This window comes from Alexandromys fortis, unplaced genomic scaffold (genome assembly GCF_014885135.2).
Source record: "Alexandromys fortis isolate MF-2015 unplaced genomic scaffold, M_Fortis_MF-2015_v1.1 scaffold_88, whole genome shotgun sequence".
NCBI lineage: Eukaryota > Metazoa > Chordata > Mammalia > Rodentia > Cricetidae > Alexandromys > Alexandromys fortis.
Window position 1 is genome coordinate 359,397 of NW_026067961.1, and position 10,961 is coordinate 370,357.

General features: G+C 59.2%; 1 protein-coding gene across 3 annotated transcripts in view; it reads left to right on the top strand.

The window, feature by feature from the left end:
* The window catches only part of Plch2 (phospholipase C eta 2), a 75,747-nt gene extending 64,955 nt beyond the window's left edge, over positions 1-10,792 (top strand). For all 3 annotated transcript variants that reach the window (XM_050153411.1, XM_050153413.1, XM_050153412.1), the window contains 11 exons: positions 1,541-1,639; positions 1,954-2,036; positions 3,063-3,160; positions 3,264-3,446; positions 3,634-3,741; positions 4,258-4,382; positions 4,461-4,545; positions 4,740-4,886; positions 4,985-5,064; positions 7,027-7,324; positions 8,997-10,792. In XM_050153411.1, the coding sequence (XP_050009368.1) occupies positions 1,541-1,639; positions 1,954-2,036; positions 3,063-3,160; positions 3,264-3,446; positions 3,634-3,741; positions 4,258-4,382; positions 4,461-4,545; positions 4,740-4,886; positions 4,985-5,064; positions 7,027-7,324; positions 8,997-10,291 (2,601 nt within the window). In that variant the 3' untranslated portion in view covers positions 10,292-10,792. The remainder of the gene's footprint in view (positions 1-1,540; positions 1,640-1,953; positions 2,037-3,062; positions 3,161-3,263; positions 3,447-3,633; positions 3,742-4,257; positions 4,383-4,460; positions 4,546-4,739; positions 4,887-4,984; positions 5,065-7,026; positions 7,325-8,996) is intronic.
* The last annotated feature ends 169 nt before the right edge of the window (positions 10,793-10,961 follow it).

The following is a 10,961-nucleotide window of genomic DNA, read 5'->3' on the forward strand; positions in this document are numbered from 1 at the left end:
CACCGCATGTCTCCAAACTAAGAGGAAAATGGACTATCGTCATTGGGGGCTGATAGGCTGAAGAAAGGATTGCAGGGCACAGGTAAACCTGGTATCTCAGCTACTGGGAATCTGGCTCTGGCTCTGGACCTTGGCAGTCTAGTGGCTGGAAGGGCCTGGCTAACATGGCCATCAGAAAGGGCCAGCTGCATCTGGTCCTGACCCTCCAGGAGGGGAGAGGAGGAATTCAAAGTGAAGGCAGCTGGCAGGGGCTCGAGGTCATCATCACGTCAGTAAGGTCGCAACAGAGGGAGCTTGATGATGCAAGGAGCAGCAGCTGGGGCAGAAGAGAGCCCGGGGAAACACCAGCCGTTTCCTGAGACAGTGGGAGAGAACTCAGAGTTCTCTGTGGTGAGGTCACAGAGACCACAGTTGCTCACGCCATAAAGACCATGACGTATACAGGGGTGTGTACATATGTGTATGGTGTATACAGGAGTCCGCAATATGTGCAGAAGTCCACAGTGTGTGCAGGGGGCCGAGGTGTGAGCAGGGGTCCATAGTATGTGTGTGGGTCCATGCTGTGTTCAGGTATCCGTGGTGTGTGGAGATGTCTATAGTATATGAAGAAGTATCCATATACATGTATAGGTGTGTCCTTGGGCTGGTGAGTAGGGCTGTCCGTGGTCTGTGCAGTCACATCCATGCTATGTGCATTTATGACCTGTGCATGTACGGGATACACAGTATGGTGCGTGGACAGTTTTCACACGTGTAGTATAGGGATACATGCTGCATGTCTCTCTTACTGACACCCTTCTCTAGCAAGGATCACCAGCGGCAGGTCCACGCTCTAGTGCGTCTGATAGAGACCATCCTCTACCTAAGTCAGGGAACAAAATCAGATGGGGCACCCCCTGACTAGAACTCTCCTGAGTTCCCAGGTGTCCGTGCAAGAGTTGTGGGGGCGTGAGTGAGAACAGCCATAGCCATCTTGGAGAAGCATGCGTACAGTACAGTTGTTCAGTGTGAACAAGCCTTCAGGATTGGGTCCTGGGCCCCAAGGGCAGGGCCTGGGAGGATGACTGGGGTGTGTCTACCCTGTGCCCAGTGTGTAGGTAGGTAGTCCCACCCTGTATTTCCCAGCCTCACGTAGCTGGATCTTGGATTATTCACCTAAGTTGTGTAGAAATCGGCTGGGGCGTTGGGCTTCAGGGGTTTTCAGAAAAGGATTATGTAAGCAGAGGCCACTGAAGACTATTCCAGATGTGAGCTGCACCTTATTATGCAGCCTCCATCTGTGATAAAGGAATCTGGAGCTGGTTACTTGGTTTAAACTATACGTCATTGAAGCTGGTGTGGGCAGATGAGTCAGTGCTGCTTCTGACCCAAGTCCAGCCCTTCAGGCATCTTCCTGGTAGCTGTGTTGGGCTCCAAATCAGTGCCTTGCTCCCAGACCTGGTCAACTCTTTCTCCAGAAAGGCCTTCTGGGGCCACCCGGGAGCCGCCCTGACCTCCCTGGATGGTCAGAGATTGGGTTCAACTTCTGTCTGCCTCTCAGGGTCAGAGTAAGGTCGAGGAGGATGCGGAGTCAGGGGAGGACACCGGGACAAGCAGGAGGAACAGCCGTCTCCTCATGAGCAGCTTCTCCAGGCGCAAGGTGAGCGGAGATCCTGGGCTGGGGTGTCCCATCTGGGGCTCCTTTTGTCCCTGTACCGTTCGCTAGCTATGGTTGGGGTCAGTGTCCCAAGGTCAGGAGCTCTGACTACTGCCCTCCCTTGGCCCACGCTGGCCAATGTCTGGGATTCAGATATCCCATGACTGTCTGAGAGTCCCCCAGGGCCAGGGCACTGCAGATACCTCTGTGGGTCCAATGGGGTAGGAGCTCAGAAACCTGGGGGTGAATAGCCCCTGCCCTGCACGTCCTGGCTTGACCCATGGCTTCTCAAGTCCCGATTCTACCTCCTCGCACAGAAAAAAGGCAGCAAGATAAAGAAGGTGGCCAGCGTGGAAGAAGGGGATGAGATTCTGGACTCCCCGGGAAGCCAGAGCCGAGGGTCAGTGCCCGGCCCAGTGTGTGTGTGTCCCTGAGTGCTGGGCAGACACGGACAGAGAGCTGGTGTGGGATTCCATGCTCCACTTTCATTCTGAACACTTAAGTAACAAGAAGTGAAGCTGCTGTCCAGGCAGCTATGGAACGGGTTGTGAAACAGGATCAGCCTAGTTAGGGTGGTGGTGGTGGTGGTGGTGGGGGCTGGTCCTAAGGTTCCGCCATCTCCTGGGCACGGATACTACCTGACCCACCAGACTGCAGTTCCCACCTCTTCCTCTCAAGTCCTCCACCCGTACATTCCCTTCAGGGGCAATGTCTGTCTGTCTCCGTGCCTCCTACACGCCGTAAGAGTGCCAGTCTGTTTGTGTCCGCTTGCTTCCCACAGTACCTTTGAGAGTTTTCTGGTCTCACACCTATTAGTCCAGCTCCGAGTTCATCTTCCCCACAGCGGGCTCCCCTCCTCTTCAGCCCCTCTCCTTCCAGGCCCTGTTCTGTGTCACAACCAGCCTCTCCCCCACCGTTTTGTGTCTGCAGTCCCAGCTCTGCCATGGCACGCTGCTAAGACACCATCACTGGCCAATTTCCCTCCTGCCCAGAACCCTTCAGAAGCTCATATTCCTTACAGCACTCCTTGGCTGGGCAGGCATCCCCAGCCCTGATCTTGTACATGCTTAGGGCAGCCAGGGTCTTTGTCCCAAAGATTCCCTGAAGGCTTCGTGACAGTCCATACTCAGCAGACACACATTCCCACAGCCTCATCACTGACGGGGGTGACTCCTGTCCCCCCTCCTGTGAATACCCGGGTGGTAGATACATAGAACAGAGGATACTGAGTGACCAGGACACTGGAAGGTTGGGGGGGGGGTTTCCTGCTGGGAGTGAAATGAACCTTAACTATCGTCTATAAGTCCCAGGTTGGCTGGGACATGTGATCTGGGGGAGCCTGAGTGGGAGAGCCTGAAGGCAGGCTGGGACTGGATGGGAGGGGCGTAGCCACAGGGTCCTGAGCAGCCCCGCCACACCCTCATAGGACTGCCCGGCAGAAGAAGACCATGAAGCTGTCGCGAGCCCTCTCGGACCTAGTGAAATATACCAAGTCTGTGGGCACCCATGACGTGGAAACGGAGGGTGAGGGCCATGTGGAGGGTGGGGCCAGGCAGGTCAGCTGTGGGGTGCAGGCTGGGTGGGGTGCAGGCTGGGTGTGCTCACACCTGGCTGGTCTGCGCCCCAGTGGCATCCAGCTGGCAGGTGTCGTCCTTCAGCGAGACCAAGGCCCACCAGATCTTGCAACAGAAGCCTGCCCAGTACCTGCGCTTCAACCAGCACCAGCTCTCACGCATATACCCCTCCTCCTACCGTGTCGACTCCAGCAATTACAACCCGCAACCCTTCTGGAATGCTGGCTGCCAGATGGGTGCGTGCAGGCCTGTGGTGCAGGGTGGGATGGTGAGAAGGGCCACTCAGAAGGCCTAGGGGTGATGTGAGGAACACCCTGTCTGTCGCTGCACCGCTAGCATGTGTGCTGGACTCCCGGTCCCAGAACTCATGCGGAACGGTGTGTGAGCATCACTGACCCACACAGCCTTCTCTCTTCCCTTCAGTGGCCCTGAACTACCAGTCCGAGGGGCGGATGCTGCAGCTGAACAGGGCCAAGTTCAGTGCCAATGGCGGCTGTGGCTACGTACTCAAACCCCAGTGCATGTGCCAGGGTGAGGGGCTCAGGTTGGGGTGGGCTCCTGTGCGGCTACCCTGGATACTGGGGCAGTGGGTGCACAGAAGAGGGGAGGGGAGGGCTGAGACTGAACTACCAGGACACTGGGAGGTTAGGGAGGGATAACTACCTTCTGGGGGTACTGTGACCCCTAGCTATGTCAGGGGCCTGAGGTTGGGGATTTAGGGCCCTGGGCTCTGGGCTGCTTGAGATTCAGGACTTGTCTGGGGCCCTGGTGTGCTCTAGGAGATGGAGGCTCAGGACCAGTCCCTGGCGGGCATGCCAGGAGCCATCCCTAGCATTCTCCCAGCGTGCCTTGACACGAGCAGCCCGAGCAAGTCCCCACCTGCCCTGTGACCAGGGTCACCTGCCCCCACTATGATGCACCAGTCCCATTCCAGGCCAAAGCTTTCTGACATCCCCATGGGGCTGTTTCCCACCAGAGGCGCACACACCGATAGTTAGGGGTTTGTGCCATAATCTGGGTGTTTGGCTTACACCTGTGTCCTCTCAGGTGTCTTCAATCCTAACTCTGAGGACCCCCTGCCCGGGCAGCTCAAGAAGCAGCTGGCCCTGAGGATCATCAGCGGCCAGCAGCTGCCCAAGCCACGGGACTCAGTCCTGGGTGACCGTGGAGAGGTAGGGACAAGCCCACATGGACACAGTGGGTGGTGGGAGGGCCCGGGACCCTGGTGCCACCACTCACCCTGTCCCCAGATCATCGACCCCTTTGTGGAGGTGGAGGTCATCGGGCTCCCCGTGGACTGCAGCAAGGAGCAGACACGAGTGGTGGACGACAACGGTGAGGAGGGCACCAGATGCCAGTGTGTGCCCACGGTTGCCACAGACCCCAGTGGGATATGAGGGCCTGACCCCAGAGGAAGCAGTCAGGGCCACCTGCTTGGGGCCCAGTATCCTGTCCACTCTGGGGCCCCTTAGGTGCCAGTCATTGGTTCCAGCCTCCCACCTGCTGATTCTGTCCCCCACGATCTCTAGGATTCAATCCCATGTGGGAGGAGACATTGGTGTTCACTGTGCACATGCCCGAGATTGCACTCGTACGCTTCCTTGTCTGGGACCATGACCCCATTGGACGTGACTTCATTGGCCAGAGGACACTGGCCTTCAGCAGCATGATGCCAGGTAGGGAAGAGGCCCAGGCCTAAAGACCTTTGAGGAAAGCAAGAGTTGGCAGGGTAGGGAGGTGGGGACTTTGATGACTGGTGATCCTGTTGCTCCAGGATATCGCCACGTGTACCTAGAAGGGATGGAAGAAGCCTCGATCTTCGTACATGTGGCCGTCAGTGACATCAGTGGTAAGGTGAGTGTTGCCTCCGAGTCCTCCGTAGCCACAGGAAGAACAGTACCAGCCCCTTGCTCCCACCCGGTCCACTTCTGGGGCTAGGACCTGGCATATCCCCTCTCTGGGTCTCTTCCTCAGTCTCTGATGTGGGCTATTGGGAACTGCTGACCCTGGATACCACCAGTGCTGCCTCTGCCTCCCAAGGGGTTTGGGGCATCCAAATGTGCAAAGCGTCCCTGTCCCGGGATGGACTTCCCTTGTGCCCACCCCCTTGCCCTCCTCTGTTGCCATTGCCCTCCTATGCCCGTACATCTGGGAGCACTGACTGCTTGGCTTCTCAGCAGAGACAGAAAGCTGTGACCTCTCCCGTGGCTTTCCTTGTCCCGAGTATCCTATCCCTCTGCTTCCTAGTCCCTGAAAGGGATCTACCAGCATTTGCCCACCACCTGGGCCTTGGGCCCCCATCCCATGTGCCCTGCCCCAGGTCAGAGCAGGAACGGTTCTCAATCTGTGGAGTCCAACTGTCTGGGTTCTAAGTGGGGTCTGATACACCCTTAGGGTACAACTTGATGCAACCAACCCTTCAGGGCCTGTGACCACAGTAAGTGGGTCCCACTGGGCCCACCCCTGACTACATCCATCTGTCCCATGTCTGCCTGTCTCTGAGGGCCAAGGGCTGGGTAGGCCCTGCTCTGGCCGCCATGGCCACCTCACCTGCCTTCACTCTGTCTCTTTGGTCTTGCAGTCCCAAGCCTACTTTTAGAAGCTCAGCCTTGTTAGGAGTCTCAAAGGTACCCGGCGCTGCGGGACGGTGTAGCCCGCCGCCCCACCTGCATGCCAGGCCGCGCCCATTAGCATCCGTGATTCTTGGTAGCATTTTTGAGACTTGTCAGCTCATGTGACATGGATCATGACACGGTTCTGGGGTTCCCTGGGCCATCCTCAGCCAGAGAGTGGCATTTACGAGGCAGATCCAGGATTCAGCCAAGGCCAGGGGCCTGTCCTAACTTCCTGTCCACCCTCTGCCCTCTCCCCTGCCACCGAAGCTCTCTCCAACACAGTCCAGCAGGTCCTTTCTTGCCCTTCCCTTCTGTCTGCCTACGCCATCACTTTTCAGCCTGTCTAGCTCTCTCCTCAGTCCATGCCAGGGTCTTAGTTGGGGTGGGTGTTACCCAGCAGGTGCTCCAGCTCGAATCCTGGATCTCCTTCTAAATGGCTTTCCAACCATGTTCACCAAATTGCATTGGATTTGGGATCTTGAATCAGGAAGCTGATTCAAGTGCTGGCCATTTTATTGCCTCTGCAGAAGGGCCCCTGGCCACCAGGCCCCGGGCTGCTCCAACGCACGAGCACGGCCCATCTTGGGGGAACGGTGGGTGTTGTTGGTGGGATGTGTATGGCATGTGAGGACCCCTGTGGCCTCTGCCCTCTGAGGAGGTAGCTGCATATACTCTCCAGCAGTGACCTATGCAGAGGGGAATGCAGGGTGGGACTGGGCACTGGTCAAATGCTGAGCCAGCCTGGAGCAAAGGCGGCCTGCTAGGAGGCAGAAGTACCTGGGAAGTAGGGAGGCAGAGCCCAAGGGAGATCAGGCCTTCCAGGCTGCTGCCACACAGGGCAGGGTGAGTGTGTGACCCCCAGCAGCAACAGACCCCCACTTTTTTCTCTCCCCATAGTTGGGAGCCGCAGCTCTCAATTCCTCAAGGCTGGGACAAGTGGGTGGCCAGGGTGTAGGGATTGTGGTCTACCCTCGAGAGAACACGGGGATGGTTCTTGAGCCTCCCAAGTTTGGGGAAGGACACATTTGTAGTCTGAAGAGCTGCCAGGAAACCCTGCTCCCTGTACGTGGCGCTCCAATGTGATCTTCTGGCAGTCCGTGACACCCACAGGCTCAGAGCCTCTGGAGAGCCAGTTCTCCACTGCAGCCACACTTGGGATGGGTGGGCCAGGCACCGGTTATGTGGTCTCCTTCTCTTGCAGGTCAAGCAGACTCTGGGTCTAAAAGGTCTGTTCCTGCGTGGCCCAAAGCCAGGCTCACTGGACAGTCATGCTGCTGGACATCCCCCGCCCCGGCCCTCCGTTAGCCAGAGGCTCCTGCGGCGTACAGCCAGTGCCCCAACCAAGAGCCAGAAGCCAAGTCGCAAGGGCTTCCCAGAGCTGGCCCTGGGCACACAGGACGCGGGCTCCGAGGGGGCAGCTGATGACGTAGCACCCCCTAGCCCCAACCCAGCTCTGGAGGCCCCTACTCAAGAGAAGTCAGGCAGCAGCAGTCCCCGAGGTAAGGCACCGGCGGGAGAAGCAATGGAAGAGAGAACCCCGGCACAAGTGCGGTCCCCGCATGTCCCTGAAGGCCCCGGACCTGCAGGGATGGCCGCCACATGCATGAAGTGTGTGGTGGGCTCCTGCGCCGGGATGGACATTGAGGGCCTACGAAGGGAGCAGCCGCCCAGCCCGGGGACTGCGGCCAGCCACACGGCCATCAACCAGCAGCCCCGGGCCCGGGTGGATTCACTGGGGGGCCCTTGCTGCAGCCTGAGCCCTCGAGCCACCCTGGGGAGAAAGAGAGAGGCCCCCAAGGGTCCTAGGGCTCGGCGGCAGGGTCCAGGCAGTGGCTCTGTGTCCTCGGACTCCAGCAGCCCAGGCAGCCCGGGCAGCCCCAGGGAGGCCCCCTGCCAGCCAGAGGGTGCTCACAGGCAGCAGGGGCCACTGCAGGGAGAGATGAACGCCTTGTTCGTTCAAAAGCTGGAGGAGATCAGGAGTCATTCCCCCATGTTCTCCACGGGTAAGGCCCACCATTCCTCCGCGTCCCGTGTGCTGCACAGCGCTGCACACCTGGCATGCCTAGGCAGTCCGCGCCTGCTGTGTTCTTGTGGCTCTGCTTCACCTGCTCCATCAGCTTAACCTGCGGCCTGTCTGCCCCAGACCCCTCCCCTCTGCCCTGCACTTTGGAGGGGTGGGGAAGAGGGCAGTGTGAGTCACCTTGGCTTTTCTGAGGGCTGCATGCTGAGGAACCTAGGGATGTCCGGCCAGCCCTCAGTAAGGGCTTCCCTGGTGCCTTGCTGGCTGCCCCAGCTGGGTGCCCTGGATGACGGGGTCTGACAGGGTCTAAAAGGTTCCAGCTCCTAGCCCTGCCCACCCTCCGGGGCCAGAGTCAACGATGACTCTGTACTTCAGTCCCTTCGGGAAAGTCTGATGCCAGTTGGTGGTGGTGCCAAAGGGTATCCCTTGGAGTCTCCTCCGAGACCAGGCTAGAAGGTGCTTAGAACACAGTGCTGAGAGAAGCTCCCAGGGGCCCGCACTGCCCAGATGGCACGGCGGCGCTTAGCATCTGTCTGACCACCCGCCATCTGGGATCAGTTCCTGGCCTGCCCCTTGTCAGCAGCAGTAGGAGGGAACTGGCCTGAGCTGGTCACCTGAGCCCTAGCCTGGCGGGAGGGGGCCTGCCTGCTTCCATTGCACTTCTGCTCCTGCCCAGCCTCATTGTCCGTCTGTCTGTCTGCCGGCCTACCCCACACTGACCGTGTTCTCCTTTCTGTCCCTGCTCCCTGTGCTGCTTCCATAGTTAGGGATTGAGACCCGCGAGTGCCAGGTAACAGGCCCGACCCCTGTGTGTCCCCATGCTGCCCCAGCCCAAGGAGGGCCAGGCCTGGCCTGCCTGAAGCTCTGTGTGGGGCCCAGGCACCTCTCCTCCAACTTTAGCGGGGAGGGGGGGGTACTCCGAGTGCCATATTATAGTGTATAAATGGAGATGCCCAGCTGCTGGGATATCCTGGGATGGGCTGGCCCCTAGGCTTGGGCTCAACACTCATTGATGAGATCCATAATCTCTCTCTCCTTTCTGCCCCCTCCCCCTCCCCTTCTCTTTCTCCTGTTCCCGTTCACTTCTGTCTCTAATCCCTCCTTGTCTCCATCCCTCTCCGCCTCATCTCCTCCCGTCTCTTCCACTGCAGATACTCGCCTCTTCCCCCTGCAGCGGCCCATCTCCCCCCTGTGCAGCCTGGAACCCATTGCTGAGGAACCAGCCCTGGGCCCCGGCTCCCCACTACAGGCAGCTGTCCCCACAGGTCCTTCTCAGGAAGGGCCCCAGTGCCCTGTAGAACCAGGAGCCAAAGTGACCAGCCCCCAGCGGACAACTCTGGGAGCTTTTGGAACCCTCCAGCTCCGGACTGGGGGCAATAGGGACAATGAAGAGCCACTCCCCAAATCACACAATGGTGGGATCCCTAGTGGGCCACGTGAGGGGACCTCTGGCAGACAGACTGACAGCAAGAGCCGCTCCTGGGCCCTAGGCCACCCGCCAGTGGTTAGAAGGGCCAAGAGCGAGGGCCAGGTGCCCTTGGAGCCTTCTCCCGTGCCGGCAGTGTACTCAGATGCTACAGGCACCGACAGGTTATGGCAGCGGCTGGAGCCTGGCAGTCACCGGGACAGTGTGTCCTCATCCTCCAGCATGTCCTCCAACGACACTGTCATAGACCTCTCATTGCCCAGCCTGGGCCTCTGCCGCAGCCGAGAGAGCATGCCGGGGGGCTCCTTTGGACGCCTGACCCCACGGCCCTGCTTGGCCTCAGCTGCCCGTCCTGACCTGCCTCCTGTGACCAAGAGCAAATCGAATCCCAACTTGCGGGTTGCTGGTGGGCTGCCTCCTGTTCCCGATGAGCTGCAGCCCCGGCCTCTTGCTTCACGGCTGACCAGCCTCCACCCACGGCCACCCTGGCATCACCTTCCCTTGGTGGGCCTGCAGGACTGCCCAGCGTCTGCCAAGTCCAAGAGTCTGGGGGACCTGACAGCTGACGACTTTGCTCCCAGCTTTCAGGGCAGTGCCAGCAGCCTCAACTGTAGCCTGGGTGTCGTGCATCAGGAGCTGGAGCCAGGGTTGAGGCGAGATACCCTCACAGAGCAGCTACGCTGGCTCACTGGCTTCCAGCAAGCTGGGGACATCACATCACCCACCAGCTTGGGCCCAGCTGGGGATGGGCCTGGAGGGGGTCCCAGCTTCCTAAGACGGTCCTCCTCTCGCAGCCAGAGTCGTGTGCGTGCTATTGCCAGCCGGGCCCGTCAAGCTCAGGAGCGCCAGCAGCGGCTAAGAGGCCTGGACTCACGAGGTCCCCCCGAGGAGGAGCGGGGTACCCCCGAGGGCGCCTGTTCTGTAGGCCATGAAGGCTATGTGGACGTGCCAATGCCCACCAAAGGGGCCCCTGAGCAGGTGTGTGGTGCTGCTGAGGGCCGGCTGCTGCTCAGGCTCTGACCCTGCCTGACTCAAACTCGAGCCCTTCCCTGTGACTGCCTACAGGGCAGGCTGGCCTCAATTCACCCTTTGCTCAGGAAATGAAGCCACTGGGTCCCCAAAGTGTTGTGCCCCACCCGTTGTCTGTGGAGCACCCAGTAGCCTCCCCCTCAATCTTAGCTGTCCTCTTGTCTCTAATCCTGGAAAGCAAGGTACAGCACTGCCCACCTGCCCTAGTGGGCAGTCTCCACACTTTAAGATACATACATAGAGAGCTATTTAACTTTTTAGAACCCAAACTTCCACAAAATTAAAACGATTCTGAGCCCTCCCCCACACCGTCCGACCTGGTGTCTGTCCCTGTGGTATGTGCTCATGCCCCAGAATGCCTGTGACACACCGACAACTGCTAGGATGTTTGTCCTTGTCCCCCACCCCACCGTGCATCTGGCTTGTTCTAAACAAAACACCCAGCAACTGCGTAAACCTGGGAACACAACTCCAATAAATGCATCAGGCCTGTTCTGCGTGGACTTACCTTGCACCCTTCCTTCCGGGCCACTCCCTGCGGCTGCACCAGCTCCGTCTAATAGGGCAGAGAGGGCAGTCTTCCAGGGTAGGCCTGGGTAACCCCCTCAAGGGAGCAGGCTCAAGCTTCCGCTGTGGGTGCTGTAGGGCAAATGACTTCAGG